This window comes from Anas platyrhynchos, chromosome 3, assembly GCF_047663525.1.
Source record: "Anas platyrhynchos isolate ZD024472 breed Pekin duck chromosome 3, IASCAAS_PekinDuck_T2T, whole genome shotgun sequence".
In the NCBI taxonomy this organism is placed as follows: domain Eukaryota; kingdom Metazoa; phylum Chordata; class Aves; order Anseriformes; family Anatidae; genus Anas; species Anas platyrhynchos.
The window spans coordinates 14,509,934-14,528,750 of record NC_092589.1 but is presented as its reverse complement, the minus strand read 5'-3'; the positions used below and the strand labels follow the sequence as shown (position 1 = coordinate 14,528,750).

At 38.4% G+C, this 18,817-nt stretch overlaps 1 protein-coding gene across 2 annotated transcripts in view; it reads right to left on the bottom strand.

Annotated features, from left to right (window-relative positions):
• Positions 1-420: 420 nt before the first annotated feature.
• Positions 421-18,817, bottom strand: part of HNRNPLL (heterogeneous nuclear ribonucleoprotein L like) — a 29,246-nt gene continuing 10,849 nt past the window's right edge. For both annotated transcript variants that reach the window (XM_027453499.3, XM_038176278.2), the window contains exons 4-13: positions 15,571-15,656; positions 13,280-13,376; positions 13,119-13,191; positions 9,092-9,163; positions 7,479-7,696; positions 7,192-7,313; positions 6,571-6,772; positions 5,622-5,679; positions 5,406-5,504; positions 421-3,738 (exon numbers count right to left, since the gene is read on the bottom strand). In XM_027453499.3, the coding sequence (XP_027309300.1) occupies positions 3,683-3,738; positions 5,406-5,504; positions 5,622-5,679; positions 6,571-6,772; positions 7,192-7,313; positions 7,479-7,696; positions 9,092-9,163; positions 13,119-13,191; positions 13,280-13,376; positions 15,571-15,656 (1,083 nt within the window). In that variant the 3' untranslated portion in view covers positions 421-3,682. The remainder of the gene's footprint in view (positions 3,739-5,405; positions 5,505-5,621; positions 5,680-6,570; positions 6,773-7,191; positions 7,314-7,478; positions 7,697-9,091; positions 9,164-13,118; positions 13,192-13,279; positions 13,377-15,570; positions 15,657-18,817) is intronic.

The window sequence follows — 18,817 nt, the reverse complement described above, 5'->3', positions numbered from 1 at the left end:
TTTCTGCATCGAGAACTCTTCACAGAAAGTGGAGCCCATAACCAGGTTTTATTTTCTCATGCCTTCTTGCACACTATTTCTAGACAAGGCCATGCCAATGCAAACAAGATTATTTTTAATACCACCTCTGTAATTGCCAAAAGGGAATAAACCAACAGATTGGGTAGACATAAAAAGCTGGAGCGTCCAAAAATACCCGAGTAGCTACCGATGTAAGAATACAAGGTATTTTCAAAGAAGACTCAAGAAAATCCAAAAGATATTTAAACACAACCCAGAAGTGGAAAAAGAAATGAGCAAGTGTGTTTGTGTTCTCAGACTCCAATGTATTATTTAAAGGAAGAGACTGAATGTCTCCTGCTAAGACATCATAATATTCAAACAAATTCAAGCTCTGTTCACAAGGAAACACACAGCAGGAAAAGGAGCAAGTTGCATTTAATTACAATAGAGGGTTTCAGCCAGTTACAAGCCAGCTCACCCCAAACATCCCCTACTAAAAGACAGAATTAGCAACATCACATTAAGTCGTATCATTCCTTTCATGAAGTAAAACACCCGAACATTTCCTGAATGGTTCCTTTTAAATCTTTTCTTATATCACCCTAGTGATACACTCCATCTTGCTGTGGTGGTATAGAAAGTCAAAAAGCAACTCTTCCCAATTCTTGCATGTAAGGGGAAAATGAGTACAAAGAAAGATTAGAGTACCAGGAGAGAAGATGAACAGATCTCCACCTCAACGTGTCATTTACTTCCAATGAAAGGTGAGCAATTAGAAAAAATAACCTTTTTTTTTTTAAACAGTGGAACAGACGTGAATATATTACAGCGTGAACGCAAGCTGCTTGCAAGCAAGAAATATGCATAGCAGTGCTCACTATTTTGCATATATGGCTTATGCAAAAGGGACAGAAAAAACTGCATTGAGAGACCTCAGGAGTTTAATTTTAATCTGACAAATACAGTAAGTGGTAGGCTGCCAAATTACACACAAACGTCACTCCCCTCGGAGCAACTCTTTACCTGCCCCACTGCTTTGGCTCTATTCTGAAGAGCAAGATTACAGGTGAACCCAGACCTCGATTTTGGAAGGAGGAGACCAACCTCATTCCTCCCTGAGGACAGCTATCTATCCTTGTGGGCCCAGGAAATGACATTATTTTCTTTTTACAGCCAGAGACCAACAAGGAATTTTCACGTTCTCAACTTTTACATGAAGAAGATGATTATTTTATGTAGGAAGAAGGTTAAACAACTTCTCAGTCTCTACTCTTTTCTTCCCCACATGGCACAGGCTACTCATTTTGCAAAACAGGGACTTCCAGTTGGGGTCACGTCCTCTCAGATACACCAAAAGCTATTCTGTTTTCAGTGTTTTCAGACTGATCTGAGCAGCCACAGGAAAGATGCTGTTCACCTGAGCATCTTAGGCACTGAATGCTGTGATCCGCCGAGGATACAGAAACATTAAAGTGCTTTTTTTTTTCTTTTTCTTTTTTAAACCTGAATGCTCTTAGGGTCACATCCTACATCCCAAACCGGACCAACAGATAACACACTATTTTCAATGCTTAACTGCAAACCACTTGACTTCTCAAACAACATTGATACAAATAGCAATGCAAGTTATGACAGGAGGAACTGGTTTCCACAGAACATTCAAGGTGATGGAAGAGAAACGAATGACTGGGAGAGACGTTTCACAATTAAATCACTTGGCAGCACAGAACACTAGTACCCAGCACTACTGGCAAGTAGCTGGCTATGGCACATCGCCTTCCAGGCTAGAGTTCTCTGGAAGCAGCTTCTGGGAGAAAAGCATGAAGGCTGAAAGAGCACTAGCAGTGCCACTACACTGCAAGTCTGTTTGTCATCTTCCAGACTAGCGGCTGGTATTATTCCAAACCTTATGCAGAAAGAGTTGCCAAAGAGCAGCAGTCCTTCAGTTCCCAGTTCAGATGTACTAGAAGCCTGCTTTGAACTCCTGAAATACTCATTACCTGGAACATGAATAAAATGGAGGCAGACAGGATGAAAATGAATCATAGTTGATGGGAAAACCTGAAGAACAGCTGACATTTCCCCTGGTGTCATTACATGTATTTGCCTTGAAATTAAAAACAGGGAAAATCTAGTCTGTATTTAAAAACATGTGCAATGCCCACAGTCTGTAAACATACTGCAACATACTTTCTCAAGGACAAGCATACTGCGTTAATATAATTTTGCATAAAGGATGGATACGGATAAAATCCATAAAGACAAAATGAAGGACTTGTGTGATAAAAGAAAACACCTGATGAAATTATTTGGATCACTAAGAGCGGAACTAAAAGAGGCACTAAACACTTTGCTGCAAAATCAGAAAGGGCAACAAGCACCAGGCCTGGGACAAGAGCTCCCAGACTTCCTGCTTGGATTCCTGTTTCTGGGGGTTGGGCCCAAACAAGGTGCAACTTCAGTTCTAGAAGAGAGAACTGAGGCACCGAAGTCCTGGGACACAAATAACTAATTTTCCCCAAAGTGGAAGATCTCTCATCTCACTAGTTTCACATCTCGTGATTAGGGTTATATTCTCTGAACCCCGCAGAGACAACCTCAGTTTAAATGAGAGGCTAGTCAAGTCTATTCACCCTATGAATCCTTCCATCAGCGTAACAAAAGTGTAAGGCAAATCAGACAAAAGTAAACATTGATAGAGGAATCCAGTGTAAATGAAGTCAACAATCCAGGTATGGTGGGGCTTGCTTTTTGTTTTAACTTTTTCCACCACCTTGATCTCTATTGTGAATAATCTTCTGTTCTCATATATCCAACTTTTACCATTTAATAAGTCATAATAACTACTTAAAAGAATTCAAAAAGGATATGTTAAACACCAAGGTTTAAATTTAAGTTATGGAAAATGAGGATGAACACACTGATACAAGCTTGCAATTTTAATTTTAAAAAGGCCCCTATGGTGGGACTAGCTATAGATGCCATCATGCTAATGCAAACTGAAAATAGTTCTTTTTTTTAAAAAAAAAAAAAAACACTATAAATAAGTATGAATTCACACCATACACATGTACAATTAATAATTTCCTATGTTAGCTTTGTCTGAACTATAAATCAAGTAAGTCTACACTACTAAAAATTCAGTATGTGCAACATTAACCTGATTAAAGCGCTTTATAAATACAAGCTTTTTAGAATTGCAACATACTTCACCACTTAACATACTGAAAAACAAGTTCTACATTTAAAATTCCAATGTAACAGTTCTATTTGCCAATTAAGACTACAAATGGAAAAATACTTGCTAATCTTTAACATCCTCAGAAACGCAAATATATTTCAATTTTGGAAGAAAACAATGGACATTTTTAAGGTCTGAATGGTACGCTGCCTTGTTTACGCTACTGGTGCTTCCTTAGAGATCTGAAGATACTACACTAACGAAAGACAGACTTTGTAGTAAGCTTACAACATGTATTTCTTAGAGGCAAAAAGAAAAAAAAATCTGTTTAGTATTTTATGAAGGAACATCCATTTATTATAAAACAAGATAAAAGATATTAGAATTAAGTTGAAACAAGGCAACATTAGAGCAACCACTTTAGAGCTTTGTGAACGAAGTGTAGTTTCAAACTTGCAAATCAAGGTGAATGTAGCTCTTAACATGCAGTCCTCTTCTCTATAAATGCGATGAAGTAGAGAAGCAAAGCTTCAAGGTATAAGGGTTAGAGCCATCTGTCAGGAAACAACATGGAACATGCTCAGTAAAGTGTCCTGTGCATGGCTCTCCTGCTGATCAAGGAAATCACCTTGCATAATCTGACAAGTTTACCACTTCTGTGGATGTAATGCTCCCCCCCAAACCCTCAACAGCCAGCAGACACCAGATGACCTCTAAGCAGGTGTTCTTTATAGTTTAACAGCATTTTTTAGACATAAAAGCGAAGTGATGGGTCTGATCACAGGGAATGCAGACAGAATTCCAAATAGTGTACTATACGCAAGAAAGACTTCGCCATTATTGCTGTCTGCCTTCCCATCTGAGCTGTTTACAAGCGTAGTGTTCAACAGACAGTTTCAAAGGCAAATTGAATAAATGTTTCATAAAGTAAGGATTTAGAATTTCTATCAGAGATAGAGTGACACTGGACAGTATTTATGCATGTCTGATGGAAAAAAAAAAAAAAAAAGAACATTAGGACACCCAGGACTTCCCAGAAAGCCAAGCATAAGATAATCTCCCTTTACTTGGAAAGGCTGCCAAGTCCCACAGCCAGCACACTGTTGGTACTCTCAGGTCAAGGAAGATGCATCAGCCAACCTTATTACAGCAAGCCTTAACAAACTGTCCTAATTTTAAAATACTGCTTTTTCCAGCAATAGCTGTATGTGATTACACATCAGGGTTTGCTTTTTTTTTTTTTTTTAATGTTGAAAGAGTAAATTCTTCTGTTGTCTAACTTGACCCCAAACTGAGAGATAAATGTGGAGTTGTGAACAGTATGTTATCAAGAGTATCTTAACAAAAACTCCTGCCCCTGAAATAATTTCAGTCCATTATTGAGAAGGTGCACAAAGGTGTGGGAGATAGGAAAGATTTAAGCTAGTGAAACTTGCCAGGCAGAGACAAATTCTTAACAGCTTGGAGAAGGTAGCTTAAAATAATGTTAGGCACCAAGCTGGATTCAAAGTTATGTTGGTGAACACCTGGAATAATTCCATTTACTTCTATAAACTGTCTTAATTGTCCAATGCAGATCTGTCCCACTGTGCATTTAATTAGCAGATGAACTCCCTCTCCATTCTTACTAGTTTGGCCTCCTTCTTATTTAGTTTGGCCTCCAAGTTTCCGATTTGAAAGAGAACCCACTACAGGAGCACTGAACTCACAGCAGCAAGCTGTGCAACTTCCAATAATTTTCTACCCAAAGGTATTGCAACTTTCTCTGCACTTATTGAGAAGGATACAAAAGAGCTTTGGTAAGACAGTGTATGTTGGGTTTGATTTTGACGACAGTGGGTTTTAAGCAATAGTTTTTCTGCCTTACTTTTTGTGTCACAAATTGCTTTTTTTTTTTTTCCCCCCCTACAACTTTCTGGAACTTCAAAGTTGCAGAACATGCTTGGAGTTCTATAGGTTGACTCAAAGGCTAGGAAAAATTAGTGTCATTTAGACAGAACCTAACCTACAAAGGACTAGATACACTGTACCAGATACATTTGTATATTTGTATACTGTGATATAAATATATACATACACATTCACACACACACTAAGCATGTAATGAAAATAATGCCATTTCTAGCTGCAGACTGAGCTGCTAAAGCTTTACTTTGTACAAAGACAATAACAACATGAAAGAAAAAAAGTGATAGCAGTAAGATCAGTAAAACTGACTTACTTGGGACTCTTATCTGGTAGTGATTAAGTACAGTGAGAGCTTCAACTGCATCTGTCTTACATTCCCATTCCAACAGACCAGAGAGTGTTTTGGCAGAGGCTGTCAAAATAAGAAACAAAAGAGAGGAGGGGGGATCAATAACCACTTCCTTACAGTGCATGATCTCATCAGAACTGGAACTTAAATAACCCCTCGAATGGGTCCAAGTTTACTTACGTTTTGGATCAAACACTTTGTATTTAATAAAGCTGAGAACTTCATGATCCTCACATAGCTGTCACAAAAACAAAGTAAGATGTAAAACCCCAGCAAAAATGCACATAAATACATTAGCAAAAATCTAAGTTCCTGGAAGATACACAGAAAGGAAAATACTGTCTCTTTTTGAGAGCTTCCAAGACCTTAAATATTCATCTTCCATAAGAATCTTGTTTAGATTAATAACTCTTTAGAATACCATTCTATAGCCTGCAAAGCAAGGCTTCTGTATCCATGTTTTCCCAAACATTTTATAGGCAGAGTTTTTAGAATATAGGTGTCACTATCACCTCGAATATACATTTAAAAAACAAGTTGTTTTTGGCATTTCCACTTCAATACGGTAGCTCAGAAGTTGTACATACAAGCGTATCACTTGTGAACCAGATTTAAATTTCAAGATGAAGCCTGAGGCACCAAAAAAAAAAAAATAAATCACTAAACTGAAAAAGAATTACCACTGACTCCATTTCAGAGGCCCAGTATATTTAAAGCATCTAGTGTTTGTTTAGGATGCAACTGTGCAAACTGTTCCTTATGCAAGCTCTTCTCCATTGTAAAACATCCTAGTAGCCATCAGAATAATCATCTCAGGGAGTCAGTAAACCTTTATGGACTGCAGTCTTAATTTTCACTATGTTTGGCTTTCTTTAACAAGTCTTTTTCTCAACCTCCACAAAAAAATTATTTCCAAGATCTCGTTTTTCACTTTAAAAAGAGAATAAGGCCAGAATAGTAAAAATGTAGTGGCTTCTATAGAGAGAGGCTACAAAGCTATTTTAAGAACTAATTATCTCCCAGTTGCTATCCCCAAACTATCCCAGTTATTTCATTTTAAAAGTAGCACACCATAAAGCTAGGATAAGGCCCCCAAGCACTATTTGTCACAGTCATTGCAACTGCCTACCTTCACAAATGTTTCTTCAGTTACGCACAGGGGAACATTATAATAATGCAGCACACAAGAGGGTGGTTGGATGATGTTTTTAGATGCTTGGCCAGCACTGGTGAAACGATTATTCTTACTCATTGCAAAATCTTTGTAACTACTCGTGCCATCCTCCAGTTCAAATATCTGGCTTGGAACTACTGAATGCTGCTTGGAAACACTGGGATTTAAGGATATAGAGTAAAAGATTTTTAAACAATCAAGACTTGCATACTTTGCACACAAATTATTGATCTAGCCAGAACAGACCTGACATTTCTTTACAACAATTTGAAATAGAAGAACAAGACAAGTTGGATTTGATACCTTCCTTAATAACTGTAGAAAGGGTGGATAAGACATATTAGTCAATACAGCTTATTAACAACCAATCCATTAGCACCTATATATGTCATTAGGTATAAGTTTGCACTGAAATTGACAGCTGTCAAATTCACAACAATATATTGGAGTAAAATAATAGTTGTAAATTGGAAATCATAACTCTAACAATGATAAAAGAACAACAGGATACCCTGTCTTTGCAACCTCAATACGTCTGCCCACTCTCAGACCATTAATCTTATAAAACATATTTACCAGACATTAAGTCTCTTTCCAAATAACTTGACATTGTTGAGATGTGTGACAGCTCTTTCTACAGCATACTCATCACCCATTTCAACCAGTGCTGTGCCTGGAATAGTCTTCATAAATTTCACCTAAAATAAATAAGGAGAAAAAAAAAGTGACATTGCAATGAACAGCCCCAATTAAGAATTTCACACACTGTCAGGGAATATTTTTAAACTGTCCCAGCCAGGCTTTCTCCAAAATAACTAAATCCACTGCAGTAGCTTCAAAGCTTCTACCAAATTATGCCTTACCTTCTCAATGTTTCCGTACAAGCAGAAGAGGTTGAAGACCCTTGAACAGTTCATCTTTAGCTGATGCAATCCACTAACCATGACAACTGACCCAGAAGGATTTCCACCATGCATGTATGAGGAGGATGCCTGGGGCAATGGATAAGCAACGAGTTCTGGAGTGTCTCGAGATCCCATTCGGTAGCGGCTTGGTAATGGCAACAAGGGACCATGTGACCCTAAGGAGATGAAACATCACGTTATCAGATGGTTTGAAACAAGTCTCACTACTTAATCATGCATTAAATCCCACATACATAATGCATAATTAAAATGAGCAGGGTGAAAAAAGGTTTATCATTGTTTCCATTGATGTTTTTTCCCAATCTAAAATAAAAAGAGACCTCTTCTATCTCCCTTAATATTCTGTGTATTCTTACATCACCAGATAACAAGGGAGGAGCCATTTCATGGTATTGTTTTTATACACAAATGGAAAAAAAAATGCTATTTCAGTAATTATTTTAATGATAGCTTGAATTACGGGATACATTCCTTCAAGATTATCAGTTTTCGTTATTAGTACTAATACAAAACAAAGATGATTTATTTTCCACTACTGGTAAAGTGACAGGTACCACTTTTCTTCTTTTTAAATGAAGAGATGTTGCTAGCATGCAATATTTTTCTTGTTTACGGGAAACATCAGTATTAGACAGAGTAGGGGATCCCTGTTCTTCTGAGACAATAAATATTATGAAATTCACATAAGCTGAGTATAGAAGGGACTTTTGCCTTTTTTTCCCCATTAGCAAAAAGCAGTAATAAGAAGAAAGCAGTACAGGAGTAGAAAGCCACGTTACTTAAGGTGGAAGTGCGCATCAGAAGAATGAAAAAATAAGACCACTGAACACAAGGCCCAACTCAAATGCTGGTGATTTGAGGAGCCTTTGGAAACAGTAGATAGAAGGTCAATGTATGTGGTGAAATAATACATTTGAAAAGAAAGATGCAAGACAAATTACATTGTACCTGACAGTTAAGACAGTAAATAATTGGAATAATCATATCTAAACCCAGACATTAGTTTCTCAGCCCTTAGGTCTTGATCCAAACCATGAAAATAATGGCAGACCTTCACTTCAGATAGCACTGGTAATAACTGCATCACTTTATAGAACTAACTCCAAAATATCATTCCTAAGTAGTCACATGGCTATACCTTTTCAGAACAAGTCACTTCTTTGCACACAAAGATATCAGAGAGCTTTTGGTTGCATGAAACCATTGATGGAGCTATGCTGCCATTTTCTAGAAAAAAAACAGCTTTCTCAGTGATGATGTTATTTTCAAATCATTGCTACAGTGATGGCAACTGAGAGAAAACATTCTTCAAATGAACGTATTTGTAGAGCCGGACGCTCTCCATAGAAGGAAGAGTTATGGCAATGAAGACTCTACAGATTTGAGTCCATCACTAGCATTTTTAGACCATGGACTGACAGCACCACATGCACAGAACAATAGGGAACTACTCACGCTGTAGAGGTCCACAGTTATGCACTGATTGAATATTTGGAATTCCACATAACATGTATAGAAATCAAAACCACCTGTCATGCTGTGTTACTTACCATAACCATCATGTCTAAATGACGATGGGTGCTCTCCCAAAATAGCTTGCCTCTGGCGGCCCTTCCCTCTGTCTAACATACGGGAAGGGAAAGGAAACAGTTTACTATGGACAAGTATGCACATGATGTCTCCAGTTAAGACACAAAGCTTCTAGTTAAGAAGCAAAAATGTAATTTGAGTCCTTGTTAATTTTAAGCAATTTCTCATTCATTATACATCTAAAACCACAAGGTATAGCCCTGGGACACCAAAATTAAAAGACTGTCATTTGCATAACAAATTCCACTTAAGCTGATTGGGGGCAGTAGCCAATGAGGAGATGCAGACATTTAAAGACTAAGGAAATACCCAATAGTTTTCCTAAACAGACATCACACATTAGTATAGATAACACCATACAGCAGGATTTACCTATGTGTCTCTTAAAACAAATTTGAAATGCAGTACTTTTGAAAGACAGTACCTGAATCATAATATTAGCTTCAACAGCAACACATTTTCAAAGTGGGCTTCTTTCAAGAAGTTTCAGCATAAGCCAACAACAACCTGTATTACATGGTTTCATAATCAGTAAACAGAGAGCATTACATACGTGTACATTTATATTTACAGAACACCTACTGACTTATGGGCGTGCTGAAAGGATTGTACATTATTGCATTATCAGCAGCACATCACAGGTCAACTGAAGAGAAACATTACTGAATAATGCGCTTAACCAACGGTCAATCCTTTAAGAAAACCCAGTTCTCTATGTCATAAAGTTAAGCAAGGGGTCTACATTACTGGAGGAAAGCAGTGCATTGCAGTCAAAGCTGTATTTTCTAACCAGATACATGCTCCATGGCACAGAAAAATATATTTCCAGACTTCTTTGTGGAAAGCATGGGGCAAGGTATTTTTCAGCTTAGGATAGTTCCCAGGAAATTTAAGGGTGACTGCTGAAAATGACAATCCCAGCCCAATGCAGCTGGAGCTACTTCCCCTGAAGAACAAAAAATATTCATGATAGACAACACAACAGTGGGAGATGAAAATGTGCCCTTTCTGCTCAGGATTTTGAGAACAGGTTCCAAATCAGACATTTACTTTGGCAATAAAGATTGAATAGAGAACAGTGCTGAGTGCCTTTGCCCATACAGAGCAAGGATTATTTTGGTCAAGTTATGTTTTTCCATTCCTTTTTCTAGTCATAGCTCTGTCGCTCTTAGCTCTGGAAAAGAATGGGCAGTCATATTAAATATTTTTAGCATTTAAACTGTATGTAGTAAACATCTTTCAGAAAATCAAATTTATCATTCCAGTCTGTGGAAGCTAAATCCTTTGAAAGTGTACACAGTAATAAGTGAAGGACCGTAGTTTCTAAAGGAAGAATTCCAGGAGTTCATAGTTTGACAAATATTTCCTCCTGGTGGTGGAGCAGTCCACTACCCTCTCCTTTCCCCAGGCTTGTTCCTTCCTTGAACTAACTTCATTGCGCCAGTAGAAATATTTGTGCAAACAGGCAACGGAACATAAGAACTGATCTGTGTTAAAAATAAAGATTCTTTTCATTCAGGATTTACAATTTTTATTTTTATTTTGTTTTTTAAATCAGGTCCCTGAGTTGCTGAGTACCCTGTTATTACCACCAAAAGAAATGTTCCAAATTACAGTTCGAACTCCCTGGCTAAAAGCCAACAAAATACTAAAGGACAGGTGGATTTTTTTTGGTTCAGTCTAATGCAATATGGGCTCAGAGCCCCAGGCACTTGGTAAGAAGCTTTTTTAAGCACAGCAATACTCAGGGGAAGTAAGTAATTTGTTACCATAGAGAAAAGAGAAAAAAAAAATCATTAAGAAAACACATTTCCTCTGTGTCTTTTTTTTTTTTTTGGTGTTTTTTTTTTGGGGGGGGTGGAGGGGAACACAATATGGGGGGCATGAGGGACAGGGGAAAGGCACAGGGGGAACAAAATGAAATTCTGAAAGGATATATTAGCATGCCTGTCCTCAGAATGGAATTCCTCTGGACTAAAATCTTGTTTGGTGAAGTCAGACCACTACAGCTTGGGTCAGATTAAGTTCAAAACCTAAACAACGCTGCTGCAAGAGCAAGTTGAAGCACACATACCAGAACTCTCTCAAAACAAGTCCTGGATTACTTCACGGACGTAATTGCTCTAGACACCTGCTCTCTTTTCAGTGTGCTCATTCAACAGTTTACATTCTCATTTTCCAGACAAATGGATGTGGGCCACACTAAATGAAAAATCATGCTACGTAATACAAATATAATCATTTTTCACATATGTGCAGTAGTGATATACACCAAACAGAGAATGGCATTCAGAGTAACAAAAAAAGGAAAACAAAAGAGTAGAGTAGGAGTTCTTGAGAAAGAGCAAGCTATACCTCTCAAGTTTTTCATCTTCCACTGTTGTGTTGTTTTTTTTTTTGTTTTGTTTCTTTCTTTGTTTTTTCCTTGGGGAACACTTAGTTCATACAGCCATATCTGCAGGCCAATTACATAACGCAATTACATGCACCATATTACAGGTCACCCTCCAAACACCGCCATGATCAGAAGATACGAGGGTCATATTAATCCTTCAGATTTTCATATCCAATCCCTCATGATTTTTTCTTGCCCTCGAGTTTCTTCAAAGTTGCTTTTTGAACTTAGGAATTTGAGAAAAAAATTGCACCCTCGTACAAATAGTCATAATATACAAGCTGCAACCAATACTGTAGCTCCCTTGTTAACTTTTTACAAGAACTTCATTCTGAAAATTCAAGCCCTATATTTTGAGTCGTACAACAGTTTTTACAAGCCCAGCGTCTCAGCAGAATTACTTTGAAAGCGCATGTCACTTGAGACAGCTAAAGCCCAGGCTCTCATATAGCCTTTAATATGTAGATACTCTATCTTGGACACATTGTCTTCACTTTTCTGACTTCACATTGCACACATTATTGTACATAAGTTACTCAACACTGCACTCAATATTTACAGATTATTTTTAAATAAATGCTTTACAGGAGTCAGGCTACACAGCAGTTTGTCTTTACATATATAGTCATAATTCCCACTGACATGAGTCAAGCTTTGGTAGTTTTTACAGCTGAGTACTCAAGAGACAGTATGCGTGTATCAATTATGAATCTCCCTGTTTTAATACTTAAATATAACTGAGGGGACCTATCTGATATTGCACTGCTCAGTTCCAACTATCTACGGGTCAGGACTGAATTTCCCTGCTACTAGACAATATTTACACTCTTAAGACTGAATGCAACTCTCATATACAGCAAGTAATAAAAAGATTACAATGTCAATGATATCAACAAGAGAGGTTCTTAATTTTGGAGGTTCTCAATTTTTCAGTTTTAATTTTAAGGGAAATAAGACCATCATACATACAAGCTTGAACAGAGTGGGTACAGTCTATCATGTTATTCATCCCATGCAAATCTGAAGTACTGAAAAGTGTCCTCCTTTTAAAACTTGTGGTGGTGGTGCATGCAGTATGCAGACAAGGTGAATTGCAAGTCTGAGGTTTTTCAGAGGGTTTGATTTTTTGTTTTGGTTTGGTTTTGCTGATGCCGATGTGGTGCATGATGAAGTGTAGAGTCAGCCTGCTGAAGTCCTCTATCCTTCTTAATGCCTCGTCCAACATAGGGGAAAAAAAAAAAGAGTCCTTTCGCAGGAGAAGCAGTGTGCAAGTTTGTAGTTTGTAAGGAATAGTCTGTACCAGGTTTCCTCTCCTCCAAAGAGAGAGAGCTGCTTGGAGAAATGCAAGTCCTTGAGAACTGCGAAGGTGCTTGCAGGTGTGGGCTCCTTGTTGAACTAAGTGGCTCAAGCATACGGCAGTAGGGGGCACTAGGGCTCAGGGTTAATTTCCTGGGTTACAGGTTGGCTTGTGAACACAGCCTTCAGCAGCACTGGCTCGCTTTGAAATGACTATTGCGATACAGCCTGACCACGTATAAAGGGTTGTCATTAGTATAGCCATACATCTACCGCGATAACGTATGGAAACCTACCTCGTCGGCCCAGATACGGTTTAGTGTAGTCCCAACTATCGTTGTCGTTTCTAATGACATTAAGTCGAGTTGGCTGTTCAAATAAAGTAAAAGTGAAAAAGGTTAAGTCTGGAGTATAAATATTTCGCTAGCAAAAGTAAGAGAGAAGGTCCAAGCATTACCCTTGCATATTCAATTTTTAGTGTACAGCATCCTGCATAGATATCTGCTCCATTGAGTGCTGCCTTTGCCTTCTGGGCACAAAACACTGATTCAAACATGCACATCATGTTAAGGATTTTTTTCCCAAGGTGTCTCATCCACGTCCCTTTCTTCTGAAATAGATTTACATCTGTCGCCTGCAGGTAGTTCACTATGACCATACAAGAACTCTAAACTCTTTACAAATGTACATTTTGTTGATGCTCTGAGTTTACGTTATTTTGAAAATACTCTGGTGGATTTAGTAAGTTTAGTCAGAGGAGATAGACGCTACCAGCAAGAGACTATTTGAACCACAACCAAAAGGGAAAAATCAAGCTGCATCACTGGGAAAGAGATGGGAATTTGTGGGTGAGAAGGCGTGACTTAAGACAATGCATCCCTTCTCACAGCTAGCAGCAGCTAGAGACATGTGGGTAGGGAGTCTAATGAAGTCAGCAGTTCCTTTACAGTGAAAAGAATTGAGTACACCCTTTTTAGCTTGTTCGCCAAAGAAAACAATCACAAAACCAAAAGGGATGCTCTGAATGAACCAGCAGACATCTTGCAATCAACAACACAATAAGCAGATTGCTTTAAATCCACTGCTCAAGGCTCCCACAAGCAGGTTATTTCATATCCTCTGCATACCCCAAGATTAGTTCTATTACTATCAGAAATTTGCACGTGAGCCTTGCCTTGTGGAAATCCAGGATCTCATACATATTCAGCAACACACTGCACCAGAAGTCCTGAACCCTGCAGCAGACCATTTTGTGCCATCACTTGATGTAGTTACTTAAAATCTCACAAGTATTCTGTTTCAATGCCACATCTCTTTTGTTTTACCAAATTCATACAGCCCAACTTCTTCCACTGTGACCTAAGCTCGCAGTGGAATTTATTTGTTTCAACTAGCTCAAGTTTGCCAAAGGTTTGAGTGAGAAAAGTTAAGCTTCTCAAGCCTCTAGGAAGTTGTTGTGTGCTGACTAGAGCTGTAGGACCACATCTGCAGAAGTGAAGAGTACTGCAATTATCATTGAAATTTGAGTAAATTTTGGAACCTTTCAGGCAGGTCTTGTCTTGAAAGCCTTGTCCCCTCAATTGTTTATCTATACGGATACCTATACTTTGTTTATATTTGCAAGGTTGGTTTTCTTTTTTTTTTTTAATTGCTGTTTTATTTATTTGGTTTTTGTTTTGTTTTAAAAGGTATGTTGCAGAATTTTATTTAAAGAGCAGAAATATGGTACTTTCAGAACATGTGCACTATCCTCCCCACAACTTCCCTAATCTTTCACAGAATAATCCCCCAACAATACAAGAAGCCACCTAACCCAAACAACGCTGCTTGCCACAAACTTACCACACTACCATAGGAAGTCAAAGATTCTGTTAAGATGCACGGTTTAAGCCTTCTACACAGATAAACAGCAATTCATTTGCTTCTTTGAAATTCAGGGCAATTCTTTTTGCCTGACAAATCATCAGCGCAGCCACTAGTTAAATCAGTGACATGTTACAGAAATGATCGCTACTAAAGCACTAAAATGAGCACCAATGAAGCCTGCCACACGGGTAGTACCTGAAATCACAGAACAATACCTGAGATTCCTGTACAATTTTCTCCAAATAGCAGCTACAGAAATGGACGGCGATCAATCTCTAGGAATAAGTCTTAGAGTTTTATAAACTAAGGCTTAATCATATCAGACTTTGTACTCTGCAAACCACAATAACACATTAACAAGTCTGAGCATTCATCCGATGTACAACTTAATTCCACAAATACAGTAAACAGTAAGAAAACAGAGCAGGAAATTTTCTCAACACACGATAAACCGGTTAAGGCCTCAGCTGGTCTCGTGCTTCACTGAAGTCAAAACAGTAAGACCAGCAGTCTATATTAGAACTATTTCAGAAGTTTGAAGAATCCTTTACCCATTTGTTGAGAATCCATACAGCTAGAAGACATGAAACTTTTCTGCCTAATGAGTTGTTAAATCCATGGCATATTTCATGTGAACAGTTATTACCTTAAGGTCACCTATAAACATGGTTATCAAGACCACTGTTGACACATCATTTTCCTATGATGATTACATGTGTAAGTGATGCTTTATCTTATACACATCAGAAATTAAAATGTCTTGGGTACAAATTAAATATTTGTCTCAAAATTACATTGTATTTTTCTGTGATTCTCATGTTAAAGCCCCATATGCAGTAGAGAACCTACAAGAAAAAAAAAATCACACTCCAAAAAGGATATTCAACCATAGCTTGTATTCCATTCCTCTTGAATATCACAATGCGCTGAACTTTCCCAACAGGGTTGCACACAGTATACAAGACATCCTAAGGAAGAAGAAAAACTTTCAGTTAGAGCTAAATTTCAAACAATTTATGTTCACAGAACATTTTCTTGTTTTAGCATGTAAGTGACAAAAAGCAAAGAAAAGGCTTTTTAACTTTTCATTTACAATTTTCCCTACACAATTTATAGTTCTACAACTAGCATTTTTATAGGATGGTGTTACACAGGCAGCAAAAACTCAAAAACAGGAAAAAACTTACACAAGAAGTACTCATACAAATATTAGTTTAACAACAAGTATCTTAAATTAAGAGTGCTGAAATGCAATAACTGCATCCACGTTCCAAGCTGGTGCTGCCTTGAATCACGTGCTGTAGCCTCACTGTAGTAGTTTCACCAAAGCAAACAGAGATACAGTGGCATTGTAGTTACAGCACAGTTCATTTCTCAAAACCCTCGCAGCTGAGATTTTGGTTTTGTTACTGTTGGGTTTTAATTGTTCTTGTTCATCTTCAGAAAAGTAACCTAGGGAAGTTCACAGTACAACCTTCGGAAGCTTATCAAAATGAGAATTTCAACCCTATTCACCTAAATTAAAAGACATTAAGTAGTTGCTGTGCTTCTCCACTTCAGGCAGAGAAAAGTTCTGGGAGAAAGCACTGGATTCATACAAACTCACTGTTAGAGCAATGCGTCCACAAGCCCTTCTCTATATTAAAAGGAACCAATAAAATTCGAGTCCATTTTCAGTGCAGCAGGGGAACCAAACACTAAGGACAGAAACTTGCCTTACTCCTAACACCTCATAAGCCTGACTTGATCTGATGCACGGTACCTCAAACTGTCCATTACACACAATTCAGACATAATGGTACCAGAAACTAGACTCAGGCATGAATTTGACCAAGAAAAATGCATCTTTTTAATCGTGATTATACACCCACGCTCAGAAGTCTGAAGAACAGGCCTTGAGAAGCTAAGAACCTTGGAACCATGGTTTCCTGGAACAACAGACCTGTTAGATCACGTTTAGACTTGAGGGCACTGAAGGTTGACTAGATAGCCAGTTTTGTAGTTAACCCTAGCAGGTGAAGGCACTGACATCTCAGTGAAACACTCTACTAGGATCCATTTTTCCCTTCCTTCCTATATATCCAAATCACATTCATTCCAAGAATGTAGTGTACATCCCCACGTTTATTTGGGGAACAAGAGAGAGAAGGGAGTAGGTGTAACATTTATTAGCTTCTGCAGAATAAGATAGCACTTGGGAAGCAAAGGGCAGGGGAGCGTGCTGAACTTCTTAAAATAAGACACGGACACAGAAAAATCAACAGAAAAAAGGATGTCATATTACTGGCTACAGTTGCAGTGGCGTAACTCCTGGCTCATATAAAGTACCATAAGCCTTAATGTGTGGGTGTACTGCCACATGAAAAAAAAATAAAAATCTGCCCATGTTCAGCGGCCTTACACCAAACACTCTACTGACTGTTTTACACAGCTCAATGAAGCAAGTAAAGGAGTTTGTCAACCTTAGGTTTTTAAGACAATTGACAGACATTTTTAGAAGGGATTCTAAAAGCTCTAACCCATAAAAGTAAAACTATTTTTTATTTTGTAGGCACACTCAATAGCACAAACAGCTGCACTCCATCTCTTCTTGTTTGGAAGAAAAGAGTCCCAAAGACTTTCCAGCTCTAAAAGATACTAATTTTAGGGCATATGCCTTTCTTTCACAATTCACCTTTCAAAAGATTCCTTCAAAGTTAATTAAAAAAAAAAGTTCTTTCAAAATTTAAGCTCTACTCAAAACACCATTTGTGTGGTTAACCAACAGGCACATAGACAGGTGTTTTTTTTTTTAATCTGTTAATTCAGATACTTCAGATTATCAAATCAACCAAGTAATTCACAAAATAGAGAAGTGTGGTATCATATTTCAAATAAAGATTTAACGCCCACATTACCTACGCACTAGGGTATCTTAATCTTAGAGCAACTTAATCTCAAAAGAAGTCGATAGTTAAATTTAAAATGTTCCAACTACGAAGGCATACCACATTTTCCTCATGCAGGTGCAGAAGTTCCTACTCACCCTCTGAACCTAAGAGGCAAGAACAGAGGTAGAGCTGAACACACTCGTGAAGAGTGCAGAGGCATAGGTCACTTTGAGGTCTGTTTGAACAGACAAGTTTGCCTGTTCTTAAACACAAATCCTTGACAAAGGTCTGCCCACGTGGAAGTAAATTAGGAAACAGAACTTCAAAGGCCTCTATATGGCACCTCTTGGGCACAAACATTCTCAAAACACACCCTCCCCTCCACCCAACAAGGGGTGAGAAGCAATTAGGGGTTAAATACAGTTAACCTGCCTTTCTTTCCTTCCCTGCCACACGCCTCTAAAAATAAAAATAATAAAATAAATCTGCTAGAAAAGAAGCAAGTCATAATTATAGTGGCTGGAATAAACAGCAGCAAAATTGGAGAACAATTTAGCTTCTTCCACAAGATGCCCTTGAGCAGACTAATTTCTCTGCAAACAACGTATGTTGTTTTGAAAGAGAAGCTCTTAGGAACTATTGAGCAGTTTGTTGTCATTATTTAGACTTGCCACTTAAAACTGGCCACAATATTTCATCTGTATCTTCTAACTGTATCATAGAATCATATACAGTAATCTGTAGAAGAGTTCAAACTTAGGAGAGAGTAATTTAGAAGAAAAAGGGGGGTGTTTGGCTTTTTATTTCCCCTTTCCTCTCCAATAATGCAGACTTTGCCACTTTGCCTGCGGCATCCTGAAGTAACTGGAGCACCTACCTCCAGCTGGGCTGGAGCACCCCTCCTGTGCAGACAGGCTGAGGGAGCTGGGGTTGCTCAGCCTGCAGAAGAGAAGGCTCCAGGGAGACCTTATAACGGCCTTCCAGTACCTTAACAGGGTCTACAAGGAAGCTGGGGAGGGACCCTGCCAGGGAATGCAGTGATAGGACAAGGGCGAATCATTTTGAACTAAAAAAGGGTAAGCGTAGATTAGACATTAGGAAGAAATTCTTTACTCTGAGGGTGGTGAGGCACAGGTTGCCCAGAGAAGCTGTGGCTGCCCCATCCCTGGAGGTGTTCAAGGCCAGGTCGGACGGGTCTTTGGACAACCTGGGCTGGTGGGAGGTGTCCTTGCCCATGGCAGGGGGGTGGAACTGGACAG